This window comes from Aulonocara stuartgranti, assembly GCF_965226115.1.
Source record: "Aulonocara stuartgranti genome assembly, chromosome: 14".
Classification (NCBI taxonomy): Eukaryota; Metazoa; Chordata; class Actinopteri; order Cichliformes; family Cichlidae; genus Aulonocara; species Aulonocara stuartgranti.
Genome location: NC_138950.1, coordinates 32,943,350 through 32,960,023, shown reverse-complemented (window position 1 = coordinate 32,960,023; position 16,674 = coordinate 32,943,350). Strand labels below are relative to the sequence as shown.

General features: G+C 40.9%; 1 protein-coding gene across 1 annotated transcript in view; it reads right to left on the bottom strand.

The window, feature by feature from the left end:
• The window catches only part of LOC309687253 (calsyntenin-2-like), a 341,001-nt gene that overhangs the window by 12,833 nt on the left and 311,494 nt on the right, over positions 1-16,674 (bottom strand). Inside the window, exon 14 of the mRNA XM_082502078.1 lies at positions 4,364-4,575. Coding sequence (XP_082358204.1) covers positions 4,364-4,575 — 212 coding nt within the window. The remainder of the gene's footprint in view (positions 1-4,363; positions 4,576-16,674) is intronic.

Below are 16,674 nucleotides of genomic sequence, written 5' to 3'. Positions count from 1 at the left end.
AGCACTAGCCTCCACCTCTCAGCTGCTACCCAGCTTTCTCCCTCGCTGTAGATTCCCAAGGGAGGAAACCAGCTATGCCCCTTTTAACAGCTCCCCAGTTGAGAAGGACAGACACTGTATGTTGTGTGTCTGTGTTTGTGGGGAGACTGACGCAGCCGAGAAAAGGTAGGAAAGTGAGCAAAACGGGGAAAAAAATTTGGGTCCTAGAAGTAAAGGTATGTATGCTTTTTGTGAATGAATTACATTTTCTTTCCCTCAAAGTGCTCTGTAGTTCACGATAGAAGTATTTAACCATATTTTAGCCTATTGTTTCAGGTTGAGATCTCCTTTTATGGGAATCTGCAGCTGAATCCAAAGGTGGGTCCATCCAAGACCCTGCCCCTGAAATAAAATGCTGATTACCTTTTGTTGCATCTTATTTTAAATCCCAATGAATTATTGATGCAGTTTACTAACTGAGTTAACAGGCTGGCACCAGGTTTCACTAAAAACTAAGTGATAATGCCAAACTGAAAATTATTAAGAATGACTTCCCAAACAAAGCCATCATGTCAAGGTGGATATGTCTGGCTTTTATATGCAGTCTGTGGTTACTGAATTGACTGGAAATTAGAGAGTAATATATGAGTACACACACTCATTTTGAACAGTGTGGTGATGCAGTCAATTCTGACCTTAGAGCTAGTCTGGGCTGAGATGAAAAACAAGAGCAGAAGGTAGAGAGAATGCAAAAAATAGAAAGAAGATAAAGAGTGCTGAATGAGTAAAGAAATTAAAACTAAAGAAAACTCTGGATCGAAGCAGAAAAGAAAAGAAAAAACGATGACCGTTAAAGCAAATGGGTCAAAAACAAGTTAAAGAAAGAAGTGATGACCTTGCCTTTGAATAAAAGAATCAGAATAAGCCTGGAAAAGATACGGAAATATGAGAGAGAGAAACGAGGCAGTGCTGAGCAGGCTTAATAAAAAGACAAATGAATGACAGAAAGACAAAGCAAGGAAGAGGGCGAGGGGGTGATTAGCAGGGTCCAAAAGAAACCTATTGCATGAAGAAATATGTGATTTATCTTGAATCCTTTAAGCCTTGAGAGAATACAAAATCTGCTCATTATAGAACTTCATCGTGACGCCCTCTCCCTCACATCTTCCCATCTATCCTCCTTTTTTCCCTCTTCCATGTCTTTCTGTGGCTTCCAGCTAATCTCTTCGCCCCCAGCCAGAATATCTCCTTCACCAGCAGAAAGAACTCCAAAAACTCCTGAAAGGGACACCGCTTTCTACTCGTCTTCCTGTGCCGAATTACACACAATGGTGGGCTAAAACCTTCCTCTCGCTCTGCTTATCTGCTCCTAATTGGCTGCCAACGGCAGGGCCTGGGGCCGAGCCAGATGGTTCCTGCCTCGGTGGCCAGATCGTTGGATGAGACCAAAGCCTTCGGGATTTAAATGTCATACTCATTTGCGGTCGGGCAAGGCAGCGTAACCTAGCGAATCAGTCCTCTGGTAGGTATAGGGCTTACTCAGCAGGAGGGCGTTTGCATAGGCTAAGATAGTAAAGGGTATACCTACAAACCTGTGTGCACAGGGAAGGACTGTGCGGGCATTTGACTCAACATATTGGCAAGGTGATTTGAAAAGGCTGTCACTTAGACCCTTAGTTGGAAAAGGCTTTGAGGGAGTGTTACGGCCTAGCAAGAAGTTTTACAATGTTAAATTTGATTTGTTTTTGGTACGGTACTTTTTCTTTTTTCTCTCGTTTGTTTCTAAAAAGTCTAAAAAGTATTTCTAATCATAATCTACTGCAAAACATGAAAAATGAATTTTTAGATGCAGTTTAGCAGTGTTTGTTGGAAGATCCATGCAGTCCTAATGGTCGTCAAAAACGTCTTCAGCTTTACCAAACCAAACTGCTGTCTGCTAGGAATCTGTAAAAATTTAAGGAATTTAAGGACCATTTTTAACTTCATTTCGTATTTAGCGGTGAGTCAAACAAAATTCAGTCTGGGATGCTGGTGATCATGAAGTTACGTATGAGTGATGTACGATGAACGTGACGCGTGAAACACAAACGGAGAACGTAACATCGCATTCACAGAAGGATGATGAAATGAAACAAGATATATACAAAAATCAAAAGAACTGGGATTTATAATAAATCCTTTAAAAAAAGAAATAGATGTTATTAGTCACTAAGATTCATTAAAGCTGGCCCACCTGTTAAGTAGGAGGCAGGGTACATGTAGATATATAAGCTGTGTCCCAATTCCTAGGCCGCATCCTTTGGAGGCCGCATTTGAAGGCTGATTATGTCACAGCCAGGCGATGAAGGCTGCCCCAATTCAAAGGCTTCTCCGACAAATGTGTCCCTCATTTTCCTGAATTTGAAGGACATGTCGGATTTATCCTTCGTGGCCCAACCTATCCCAGAATTCATAGCGTGGCCCAGCCAATTCCAGTTCCCAACAATGGCGGCAGTTACTTAGTTTTGATCTTAACCATATTACTCTTTCTGGGTCACAAAATAAACTTTTAAGATATTTTCAGGCGAGAATGCAGCTGTGTAAACTTCAAATATCTGCTTGATTTATCAAGACATCACATATTTGCGAAAGTGCTCCGACGTTTTTGGAGACGTCTGTTACCCAGCAGCTCGATAGCTAGCCGGGGTTTCAAGGCTCACTAGAGCCGGTGAGAACAGCGAACTCCCGGCACATCGTTTTCAAACTCCCTGTGGTCTTTTGCTACTCTGGTTAAACATGATATATAAGTCACCTGGATAACTTAAAAATGTTATTGTTTGGCTTTTTTCAGTGTTTTATTTGTTCCTTAATAAATCGGTTTTGCTGAGATTAAAGTTATAGTTTTCACACAGCTGAATGAACATCAAGGAGAAAACTGATTAAACAGAAGTGTGAGATGGTAGAGAATTTACTTCAGTGTGCTGTTATAGTTTAGGGAGCAAGGAGCAGACGGCTGAGTTTATTAAAGTCCACCGAGATAGCTGGTGATGCAAATCTGAAGGCTAGACCGTCGCATTAAACAGCCTCGCACTTCCGGCCTTCTCGGTTTTCAAAGGACCGAGACATTCAAAGGACATACACCACGAAGGCCGTGGTCTACTTAAAAAATCAGTTTTTTAAATTGATTTACAATTCTACTATTTTACTATGTTTTATTATCTCTGAGTCAGCGTAGAAACAGACAAGTAAAGGGCTTGTAAGTGACTCAGAGCTACACTGCCACAAGCTTGACGTCATCATGTTACAAAGGAACAAACCAGCAAAGAATCATTCATTGCTACTGCAGTGGATTGGTCAATTTGGTACCAGTTCTAAACTGCAAACTTAGGTGAGGGAGGTGTTGTTGAAGGTCTTTCATTGTAGATCAGGGATCTGCACACCAGTGCCCAGTTTTGATTGATCCATTTCTGACTTTGTTTTGGGACCTTCACACCTTCCAGTGTGCATACATGAAAAATTGGAGTAGTAGCAAACCCCAGCACAGAACATACCAGGTGCAGTTGACAACAGGTATGACTCCATGAAAATTGGAGATGGGTTGCTAAGTGGCTTTCAGATGTTTATATTTATTTGTAGGACTTCCAAAAGAGTTAACAGTTTGCGAATAGACAGCGGGAATACTACTTCAACCTCTGCTACAGTCACATAATGCATGTGTAGGTTTATATAAACCTTTATTCACATTTTTTGGCGATGTTGTCAGTAGTATGGAGTTAAAGCAGCAGTTTTATTGAAGTTTTATTGCATCCTGTACACGTTAGAGAACTTGTCAGTGTGGGAGCAAAAGCCCATCTTTAGTTTCCTCGAGTTTGTATTGTGCACAGATGTACTAGATGAAAGAAGAACTCGTTGCTGCTTGTTCAAAATCTCACGAGGCATCGTGAAATGTTTCAGCTTTCTCTGAAGGTTTGTTTTGCAAGACAGTTGGCGCTGAATAGGCTATGGAACTTCATGAATGAGTGAACATATTATGAATATGAAAAAAAAAGCTAAAATATTTAGCTGAGACAGATTTCTACCTGTGGGAAGGAGTGCATATCCCACTTTGTGAAGTGTACGCAAAGTTGCACTTTCTGGTGTGTAAACTTATTGTTGAGAGCATTATTTAAAATGATCAGAAAGTGACATGTAGCTTTAAAAAATGCTAATATGAGCCCACACATGCAAGAAAACAATCAGGATACTAGATTAGAGTTTTCCTTTCCTCTTCCCCGAGTGTGAAATGATCTAGTCCACCTCCACCTCCTGATTTCAGCCTTACGGGTAACCCCTCACTGGCTCTCCACCCGCTGCTGCCCGTGGTCAATTGTTTTCCACACTTGCCATACTGGCATAAGTGTCTTACCTGTGTGATGTGCAGCGGTGTCTGCCCTGGTGACTGTGCTGATGATGTGGAGGTCCTGGAACAGAACAATCCCTCCTGATGCTCTGAAGTCGGAGGCTGGATGGCTCAGTCTCTCCACTCCGCTGATTGTGATCCTGGGTTCACTGGGCTGAAGCACCATCACCACTGCATCAATATCTGGGATGGTAATACACGTGTCCTCACCAAAACACCTGGACGCAGAGAGGCAGAAGAGTGAGAGAGACTGTGCGAACCCAAGCTGGAATTAGTGTGGTGTTTTACTGCATTGCTCCGTTTAGCTGTAGTGTGAAGATGCTGTTTGGTTAAGCAGATTTTGTGGAGAGACCGCTATATGATACAGATCAGATTTTGAAAGTTTTGGACACTCCACACAGCTGATGAAGTCAGAGTGAAGACTCCATGTGGTGAGCATGGTTACAGAGATTTGCAGGTATGGGATAACTGCTGGTGAACTTTTTAAAGCTCTGTTTTAATTTCTGTTTCATGTAATTTATGGGAAAGTATCTTGAGGCCTCTGATGGCAGAGTACATAAGCATTTATTGGAACATAAGAAAATAGTACAAAAATACACAAATAATACAGGAAATACGGAGCTATACTCGTGCTATAATAAATGTAAATGTGTGTTCTGCAGCCCACACAAACCTTTGATCACACTTCTGAATATTTAACAACTGTGACTAAAATTTGCTATTTAAAAGGAGCAATTATCTTCAATCCAATCAATCCATCCACGCAATTTAATGTCATTTAATGTAATTCCTCCACAACGACGAGACGTTCTGGTTAAGAAAACAAAAAAACATGTCAAACGTTCAAACAAAATTATCCGTATTTTCCTGTAAATACAAACTTGATGCTGGCCGGATGAGACACCGGACAGTGATGATGATGACGGTGATGATGACTAATGGGTGCTGTCCCACTCCTCCAGCCTCACACAAGTGTGCACTGTACACTGAGGGCTCAAACACAAGCTTTCTTTGGGATCAAAGATAGTCCAGTGACATGTATTTTTGAAGCATTTGCTCAATCTTCTCTCATTTGAGCTAAACGCAGATCATTTTAATCGATTTTCAGAAGTTTCCAGAGCGTCATACATCACGCCAGATGCCCCGATTTGCACAAAGTAACCTAGACATCATCGTTATGCTAATGAGGAGCAGGTAGTACAACTATACCAGAATCCAACGAATGGCTGATTTGACAAACGGTCCATGGAAATGTAGAAATGACAGATCGTGTGGACACATACCATGATAATAATGCTACTGTGACACTGGGGGGTAATTTTTCTGGGGGTAGCGCAGGTCATCTACTAATTAGAAAGTTGGTGGTTCGATCCCTGGCTGCTCCAGTCTACATGCCAGAGAGACTTTGAGCAAGATACTGAACCTGGAGTTGCTCCTGATGTGTTCATCAGAGTGTGAATGATTGTGAGTGTTAAACAGAAAGATGTGCTTATATGAATGTGTGGGAATTATTCGTGCTTTAAAGTAGCAGAGCAGAAAAGTGCTGCATAGGAACCACTGACCACAGTCTTCTGTAGATGTTAAAGTTACCTATCAGCAGCGTGTGACAGTAGTTTGCCCTTTTTAAATGTTGACACTTGTCCTTATTTCAGTCAAGATGTTTAAATCCTAAGGAGTAGGTCACTGAGAGTAAGCCACATACTCTATAACAGCGGTCCCCAACCTTTTTTGCACCAAGGACCGGTTGATGTCCGACAGTATTTTCATGGACTGGCCTTTAAGGTGTCGCAGATAAATACAATAAAATAAAACCAGTACCTATACCAAAAAAAAGAATATTTATTCATAAAACACGGGAAAAGACCCAGGGGAACCGAGCTAACGATAAAAACGATAAAAAATAACGTTGAAAACTGATAAAAAAAACCCTGAGAACCATCAATTTCACACCCGAACCTCAACTCTTGTGGCCCGGTACCAAACGACTCACGGACCGGTATAGGTCCGTGGCCTGCGGGTTGAGGTCCTCTGCTCTATAAGGACTATCTAGCTGATACACAGCACCAAAGTGTGACAGGAAAGTGCTTAAAACTTATTTTATAAACATTTTGGCCCTCAGACAAACTGACATACACCTATGCAGCATCACAATGTAAAACTGTGGAACTTTATAGCAACTAATAAAGCTTGTCGATGGCATCAAGCCCTCTCAGCTGTGCTCAAACCACAGCTGTGTGGTTCAAACCCAGACCACAGTGCGTGCAGTTATTAAAGAGGCAAACCGCTCCATCCTGTCAGTGCTTAGGCAGCAGACACAGACCTGCTGCGTTTTCACTCGTGCATGGCTGCCTGTCTGCGTGTGATAGCATGCCTTTAAATGCCCAGCGTCCACTGGCAACATTCAATGCACAGGCTTGGATTCGAGCTCGATAGCTGAGAGCTCACAATACAGTCATGCAGAGAGAGAGAGAGAGAGAGAATAACCCAGCACACACACAGATCTGCCATATTCACCCACACATGTTCACACAAATGAGGGCAGGCATCTGACGTGCAGCCCTTCTATTGCATTATTTGATAAACACAGCGCAGTTTGCAGATCACACGGAACGCATGAGTTATTAAACTGAGAAAAGGCTAGGACGGGCTGAGGCTGTGTCGAGGCGGAGGACTGAGCATTGCGGGGGAAGGAGAGGTAGTAGAAGCACTGAAAGCCAAGCAAACAAGCCAGATTTTTGTTTTTACATTTCACCGAAGGCCTTTCAAGCACACAAACATCTGTCAGTGGGAGGGACATCATTGCCTTGTCTCCCTGCTGCGGCTCTGTAACGGGCTATGAGAATTCATAACTTTTTTTTTTCCTAGATTGGAAGTCTGGGCTATACGATTTCAGCTGTTATGCAGCCTCTATTTTCTCAGCTACATTCTCATGTAAATGATTCTGCAATGCTTGAATGTACTTGATGAATCTGTATATGTTGGGTCACCTACAGCTAGGTTAGAATTGTTTGTGATTAGCATTAGAAAAGCTGAAAGGAGACGGTAGATTTGCCAAAGAAAAGTGAAAAGTTTTCTTTAAAGTATTTGCTAGAACAATAACACAAGTCAGGTATTAGTGATGTTGTTGATGTTGATGCAGAAAATGCCCTTTAAGGGGTTTTACTGTGTGCACGGTAGGCCTGTCATGTCAACTTGATTAATCAGCCTGGCTTTACAAGTAGCTTTTAATGAACACGAAATGGCTAATTAAATACCGCACTTACATGCTGTTGTAAACATCATATCAGGACCAACTGGTTAAACAAATGTATCAAAATAAATAATTATTTACACTCTGAGATGAAGATACATAAATGTAAAGTTGTCATTCTTAAGAAAAATGTAGTAGGTATGAGTATGGTAGTTGTGTAACCATCGTACTCTTGTTTAACACACTCCTTTAAGTTGCTTATTAAGCCGAGCAATTCTATTTTATGACTTTTCAGAACTGCTAATTAAATTATATCTTTAACTTATTTCATGAAGAGCCACATTTTACACACACACACACACACACACACACACACACACACACATATGTATATATATATATATTAGGGGTGCAACAATACATGTATCGATATTGAACCGTTCGATACAGTGCTTTCGGTTCGGTACGCATATGTATCGAACAATACAAATTTTTTTAATTTATTTGATCAACTTTTCTTCTGACGATGCTGTCTGTGTTGAGCGCTCAGTGGATCTGCGTTCGACTACTCCGCCTAGGCTGCACTGTCGAGTGCAGATCCACTGAGCGCAGTGTGCTCTTGTGTGTGTGTGGGGGGGGGGGCAAGCTAGCGAGACAGAAGCCAAGCTCGTTGCAACATGGCAACTGCCTCAACCCTACCCGAAATTAAACCTCCCCCACCCTCATTCAGATCTGGCCTTTGGAACTATTTTGGTTTTCATGTGAAGTATGACCCTGAAGGTAAGCGCGTCATGGACTAAAGTAAAACAGTATGTTGGATGTTCCACGCAATGCTCAATTACATTTGCTGCGTTATGGCGTTAACGTCATTTCAACGAGATTAACTCTAACAGCACTAGTGGGAACACAATGAATATGACTGCACATTTACGCCGACATCATCCTAGTGCAAAGACAAGTGGAAGCAGACAAAAACAACAAGCACGCATGCTGCAAACTTTACCCGAGTCATTTAGACAGCCGTTAGCACATGATTCTCCTTATGGGGACCTGATATGTTTAATATGCTGCTGAGAATATAGCCCAGAAGAAGCGTATAGTATAGCTTTTATTTTGGAAAGAGACATTTCTCTGTAATAAACTCTCTTTTCCAAAGATGATTGATTTATCGATCAGATAGATTTATTTTATTTTTAAATTATTTTGTTGTTTCAGCAACATTTAATTTAAAAACTGTACCTTTGAGTTAAAATATATATTTATAATTTTAATAAATGACAAATTAAAAAGGCATGAACATTTTTTGTATCAAAAAAATATCGAACCGTGACACCAAAGTATCGAACCGAACAGTGAATTTTGTGTATCGTTGCACCCCTAATATATATACATACATATATTTTGCCTCAGACAGTCAGAAATATTATAATTCAGATCAGTACATTTACATATTTTTGTATCTATAAAAAGAAAGCTGACACTCGCAAGACTTTATCAAAGGTGTGAGCATCACAGCAGAGGCCTTTGTGTCAAAGTAGCTGAAGATAAAACACAGTAAAACATGAAGGTGATTTTCCTGGCCTGGGATTTTAGAAAAATATTCTGCAGTACATCAAAAACGAAAGAAAACCATTAATCAACATATGAACATTACCTCTGAAGTTACAGCGGTTTTATTACAGACACAGCTAAGCGTTTTGCATAATTTTAAAAAGTTTACATTTGTTCAGAAGCCTATTGAATGGCAGAAATGAGGCTTTCTTTTCGGAAGTAAGTAAAAGGGAAAAAAACAGCGGCCGACAGCGCTGTAAACAACGGTAGACTTGTGCGTAACAAGCAAGCGAATAATGCAGAAAACAGATTTTTAGACGGGAAACTGTTGTTGAAGAGAGAGAGAGCAGTGCATGAAGTGTGGTGGAAGCAAAACAGCAAAAGTCAGAGGGAATTCATGATGATGTTTTTGTGAAGCGTAGTTTGGATCTTCTTTTGCTGCTGGTTCGGTCAATAATGTTTGGAGAGAGATAAAACGAACAGCTTTAGAATCAGCGCAAAAAAGACGTAAACACAAAGCGTGGACCCGCCAAAACATCAGAATCAGTGAGCTGTCGGCTTTCAGCCCCGACCGTGTCCGTGCCGTCGGTGAGAAAGGCGACATCTCACTGATTCTGATCCGTCGGCGGGTGCTTTGTTTTTATGTCTGTGCAGAATCCGTGTACCTCCTCTCATTTACTGTTTTACCTGTTTGGTGGTTCTTGAAATTTTGTGAGGTTTAACCTGAGATTCTGGCATTAACGGATATGGTCGCCCACTAAAGTTGTTCCCTAATACTTTAACTGTTGCAGTAATCTTCACATCATCAGATCTTTGTCTTCTCCATGCACCTTGGAAGTAGGTGAAGTTGTGCCACAAAAAATGTGTTGGCTTTCTCTAACGTTGCAAGGTCTTCACCTTTCAAAGACCTGTATAAAGCTCATACTGGTGATTGTTGTTGTGAATTGGCTCAAAATTGAAATCAATTATGAGCAATCACACATGTTTTATGCCATATTCTGAATAAGAATAAGAAAACATCCTGCTAATTAACAGTGTGTGTGTGGATGTTGACGTAGAAGAAACCAGAAATGAACTAAATTAAACTCATATGTGAGTTTTTCTTTAATTTATGACAAATATAACATGTAACACACCTATTAGCTGATATATTAGCTGAATTGTCAAAATCACACGGATACATTTTCAAAAGTCTTGAATGTAGCGCTATCATTTAAAAAATGGAGCAAATTCATTTTCACTTTCTTGACACAAAAGACTGAAACAAAAGAGAAAAAAACCCTCTTAAACTTAGCCTAACAGCAGAGAAAAACCTGACTGCAGTCTCTAATCCTCTGTAGTCAGGGGCATGAGGCCACAGTTTGGGACAAAAACAGGTTTCGGGGCATTGTGTAATCTTTCCCTTTCTTTCCTACGGTTATGGCTGGTGTTATGTGTCTGCGTGCCTGCTTGCAGCTTGGGCACCAAGCCATTGTTGTGAGCAGTGGGAGATACAAACTCAGTGATGCGGGAAGTCGGCTGCCGCGTGGGCCTGCAAAACACACACACACACGCAAACAGCAACTGGAGCCACGCCAACTTAATTATAAAGAAATATGACAAGGGAGCTTAAAAGGGCTGTTGCAAAGATTAGCACTGGATACTTTTATTTGCAAGATGCTTGGAGTAATTGCAGTTATTAGGTGTCAGCACAAAACAAATTTAAATGCATTTGGAGGAATCAATTATCATCTCTGTTTATTATGTGAAGAGCGATACTTTCCGCATCAGTCAAAACGGGAGTTTGTTCCAGCACTCGCGGACACGTCGTGGCAGCTGGCCATGTTTCAGCCTCCCAGTGTAGTCTGTGAAATCGCCTGTGTTATCAACTAGACTGTACACAAGGATTTACTGCTGGAAACTCACAATGGCTCACAAAGAGACTTATAGCCACAGGCTGACCATTAAGCAGTCTAGGAGAAAAACTGAGGTCAGTCAATATCAGTCAGGAACTAAAGGTTATGAGCAAAGCCCCCTTACATTTCTTATTTTGTCAATAGAGGTGTTCTTCTGTAAGAAGAGTCAACTTTAAACAAACATGTTTAAATTAACAAATCATAAATATAATGCAGAAAAGACCATATAGAGTATTGAATTAAATCTTAACCTGACCATGAATGGACTGGATTGTCTATTTATGGCACATTACCATGCAGGGAGTAGCCATCAGTAGACAGTTACACTGTGACCACAGACCAAGTGGTCAGCAGCAATATTCAGGTAGGCTGTGATATTTAAACGCCCTTCAAAATGTATGAATATCCCCCACACCAGCCTAAACCGCTGATACAAGTCAGGATGGCTCCAAGCTTTCATATTGTTTATACCAAATTCTGACCATGTTGCCTCACAGCAAGAAGACTGTCTTCATGTTGCAGCAGAAATTGAGACTCATCAGACCAGGCAATGTTTTTCCAATCTTCTATTGTCCAGTTCTGGTGAGTCCGTGTGAACTGTAGTCTTTGGTTCCTGTTTTAGCAGAAAAGGAGTGTCACCTAGGGTGTCCTTGACCATGTCTACATGTAGTTGCTGCCGTGTGATATGCTGATTAGATATTTCTCTAAATGAGCAGTTGAAGACCTAACAAAGAGACCAGTGCCCAGTGTGTCTGTTGCTGGAGGAAACCTGAAAGACCACAGATTACACATTAAACACATGCCTACAACATGACTCATTCACCCATTCACTTTTTTCTATAAATATGTGCTTTCTATCTAACATTTACACACATTCATACTCCGATGGATGTACCCGAGAGCAACTTGGGGTGCGTATCTTGCCCAAGGATATTAGGCATCCAGACTGGAGCAGCCAGGGATCGAAACACCAGCCATCCAATGAGTAGATGACCTACTCTACCTTCTGAACTACAGCTCAGCTGTTTTGTCTGTTCCATGTCCTTGTTTTTTAAACTCCTCTAGGTACCAAGCAAAAATTGTAGGCTTGGTTATGAACGTGTCAGCCCACAAACTTCAAACCTAACAGGAATCTCTTGGAGACACTTGTCTGATTTAAAAGACACTCGACACAGCAAAGCTACAACTAGCTTACAGCTGGCTTCATGATACTTTCTTTGCAAGACTGTTTTGACGGGTAAAAAATGTCATGCGCTCCTACACTGGAATTATTGGTAAGTTGAGGTCACATGGCAAACAACCAGACTTTCAGTTTACAGCTTGCATTTTGCAGTGATTACTACACCACTCATTTAGTCCTCATATAAACATGACATGCCATTTTCATCCTACTACGTAATAGCTGTTAAACTTTATGATCTGATTATAGCTTTGTGTGGTAAAGCAGCTTATTAGCCCTGTTATGTTAGTCAGAGTCTTCTAGAAGAAAACCTTTATAGTGTGTGTTTTATTATCAGACTGCTCGTATATAAACATATACACATCGCTATCACTCAGAGTGCTCCTGCTGTTACAGAGAAGCATAAAGATTAAAGTCAGGGTAGCAGAGCTCTAGAACTAGCTCATATAGTTGGAACGATGCTATAATAACTACTAGTAATTACTGACATTTAAAAACATCAGAAGTCAAGATGACTCCCACACAGATATAGCTACAGTGATTAGTCTAAGACTAACAACCTGATAAGCATTCCTTTTTGAGGTTTTGCAGGCATGTGACCACCATTCTGGATGCCTGAGATTCATAGTGACAGTGTAAGAGCCCAGTCACACATGCCTAGAGACTGGTCCATGACCATTTGTTAACCAGTGGTTGTGAGGGAAAAATGTATATTTCATTACCGGTCGCTGGAGGTTGATGGCAGTCGCTGGGAAAATGATTGCTAAATCCCCAGGCACACAAGCCTACGGACCAGTAAGTGACCACCATGGCAACCACCTATCACTAAGGAAAAACATGTATTCTCTAATCGTTTGGAAAAATCCTCACTGGGATTGCTTTGGCTTTTAGCATTTTGCTGCGGTTGTACTTTAAATGAAAGTGAGTTGTCCAAGCTGTGCTGACACTGTGGGAAGTGCAACACAGACCAGAAATGGAGACGGTCTGACCATCAGAATAAAAGTTGCACCTTATGGCTAGTAGTTAGCAAGTGTTTGCAGACAAACGTAAGAAACTGCAGCCAACTGTAACAATTTGATAGCAACCACAGCAATGACGAAGAGGTTTTTGGCGTAGCACCTGATAGGTTTGTAGCTTGAACCCATCCGCTGGAACGTTGAAGACAATAGGGTAGCCTCCCCCTCACCCTAGATGGTTCATCCTAGATAACACGGTGAGGAAGTCCTGCAGTTCATCTAAACAAAGAGCACTTAGACTAGAACAGACGCAACTACGTTAATCCTACCATAAAACAATAAGACACGGTATGACCTCTCATGCTCCCAAAGTGCTGTCTAATACACACAAAGTTTGCAGACTATCAAGGATCAAAACCTCTACCAATCTACAACTAATTACAAAACTCTAAGCATATATAAGTAAATATTTCTAAGCATAAATGACAATCAACAATACAAATCTAACAGCACCTTCTTCGAATTTGATTTCACACAGCTAGAGTTGGCAACACTGCAAGCCAGGCGGGAGAAAACATTTTTACGTCCCATTTTTCAATTGTATCACATCCAATATAACGGACAACTTTCTGCTCATGACGTCACATCATAAAACTCAATACCTGACCCACAGATTCAGTCATTTTTATTCCCCTATGTAAATACATGTACATGTACAACAGCTCTGCCAGCTTTTACATTTTCCAATTTTATTGTCCACAGACACCACAAACTACTATATTCTTACAAAATGTTGAACTAATATTGCAAAATGGTCAAAACCGTCATTGTTATCACTGGTTCTGATAAACTGCATCCTATCCTTCAGCCTTTCTTTGGTGTTTTGATAGTTAATGCTAAATTAATCGTCTGTAATCTGGGTGTGCTATGTGATATTCAGCCTCACTTTTGAGAACTATACAAAGCAGGTTTCTCAGTCCTGCTACTACCGTTTGATCAGCACTGAGTTTCAGCAATACTGAAATGATCATTCATGCTGCAGTGGTCTTGTAACTGGTGTAAATCAAGAATCAATTAATAGATTTCAAATGTTTCAAAATGCAGCAGCAAGACTTCTTGTAAGAACTAAGACAAGTGTACGTATTACACTCGTTTAACGGCTCTACATTTGCTGCTCATTTGTTTTAGAATGCATTTTAAAATTTTATGTCTCACATTTAAAGCCCCTCATGGCTCAAGGAAACATATTGGAACTCTTGTCTCAGTGAGCAGCCTGAGATTCTGCAGGAGAAATCTGACTGTTCACACACAGAGTGTTTGCTGTTTGGGAGACTTGTTGTAAAACGCCCTGCCTGCAGACCTTTGCCTTCTTTTAAATCAGCTATAAAGAAACATTATGTAGAGTTTTTTATAATACTTTAATATAGCCCTTCCATTTTCGTCCACTTATCCAATTCAGGGTCATGGAGCCCATCCCAGCTGAGATAGACAAGCATTTATACTCGCGTTCACACTAACCCCACTAACTGCATGTCTTTGGACTATGAGAGGAAATCAAAGAGAATCCACGCTGACACAACATGCAAGTTCCACACAAAAAGGCCAGACTGAAGGTGGGTTCAAACTCAAGACCGTGTTGCTGTGAGGCAACGGTGCTATCCACCTCTCCACCATGTGAGCACTTTGGTGTTCTTTACTTTATTCTTAACCACTGAGGTACACTGTTTCAGTCTTTACTTGTCTCTTACTTGTCTCTGTGTTATACTGCTAAACCAATTTTTATAGTTTGAACTTTGTGTTTTTTAAATCTTTCATAGGGGAATGCTTTTCATTACTGGTAGTATGTCTTTTTATACAAAACGCGGGTGCTATTATGGCTATACAAACTTTTTATAATATCATATATAACACAAAATTACGTATGAATTCTTAAAATGATTCTTAAAACTCATTTTCTGGGACGTATTGCATATATTTTTCCATTTCGAAAGTTTTGGACATTTGCATCCCAGACCACGACTGGCTACGACCAGTGTTGGGACTAACACGTTATTAAGTAACGCGTTACAGTAACTACGTTATTATTGTGGTAGCGAGCACGGTAACTAGTTATTATGCCAAAACCGGGAACGCGTTACTCGTTACTGGGATTTAAATAGGCTCGTTATTCGTTACTTCGTGTGGTGGCTATCGCGGAGCTTCCACAGATTCAATAACATTAGCAAGTGGTGGAAGCCAGCAGGTGGATGAAGGAAAAGGGAGGCAAGAGGAGCAGAGACCCGAAGTGAACTGAACTTCAGGAATCGTCTCGTATTCAGAGAAAATATTACGCGTTTCGTATTGAGGTGAAAAGGAACAGTTTGTCCCGAACTTCAGCTACAATGAAAAAGACACAAAGCTGGAGTTATTCTGTCGTTACGCTGCACAGCTGCCTCTTCTTCTCTCATCCTCTCACCCTGCCTCTCCTGTTTCTACTTCAATCATGAAACTGATCAATGATCAGCTGATCGGCTTTTCTCTCTTGTTTATTTATCGCCCACTTTGCGCCAGAAAGAGGAAACCAGCGGATGTTGCGGTAAACAACAGCAGCACTTTTAAGCTTGATCAGCTGTTGTTAGAATTTATTTAATATTACTTTCTAGTATCAGCTGATGTTTGCTGGAGCCACAGCTGTAAAGCTGCTGGTCATGATGTCGGTTTGGTTATCTGGTGAGAGGGAAACATGAAGATGAAACCAGGAGATGTCCTTATCTGAGTCTTACAACAAACGATTGATAGATTGATGCATGTATACCATCAGAACAGTGTACATCACTGTCACAACAGTGTTTATTTTCATTCAAAGGCTTTATGATTTTTCCTATAATGGTGGGCCGGTCTCTAGTCAAAATGCCCGGGACGATTTTTTTGTCCCAGTCCAGCCCTGTATGCAGCTCATCTGCAGTCTGGTGTTACCTACATCTTCCTATTCAGAAGGCAGAATTTCCGAGTTCTGAGTACAATCGAAAGCACCACGACTGCAGTTTTCGTGTTGGATGTAAAAAGCAGGCTAGGATTGAATCAGGTGTGGGATTTCTCTCGTGGAAATGTGGACATTATTTTTTCCTTTCTATTGGTAGGTGGCACAGTGCACTTGTGGCAAGTAAGCAAGCTAGAAGACTGGCAATCTTGCTGGGTATCCAGTTACGGAAGCAACACATTAACAAGAGAATTCTGAGTAAAACCAAAGTTACTTTCCCTAGTAACTAGTTACTCTGAAAGTAATGAGTAACTTGAAGTAACTGAGTTACTTTTGATAGAAGTAACTAGTAATGTAACTAAGTTACTAATTTAAAGTAACTTACCCAACACTGGCTACGACACAAGCCATGTCGTATCGAGTCGTGATTGTTCACCCTCGCGTTGAACATTCCACGGCCAATCTCAAGTGGGCATGTGCAGTAATGTTTTTCCAGACCGGTATTTTCACCAGTTTTAGCAGGAAAAAGCACAGGTGCGTGTCAAGGGGGTCCCAGTGCTGTGCGTTGTGTCTCACTGGCAAAGGC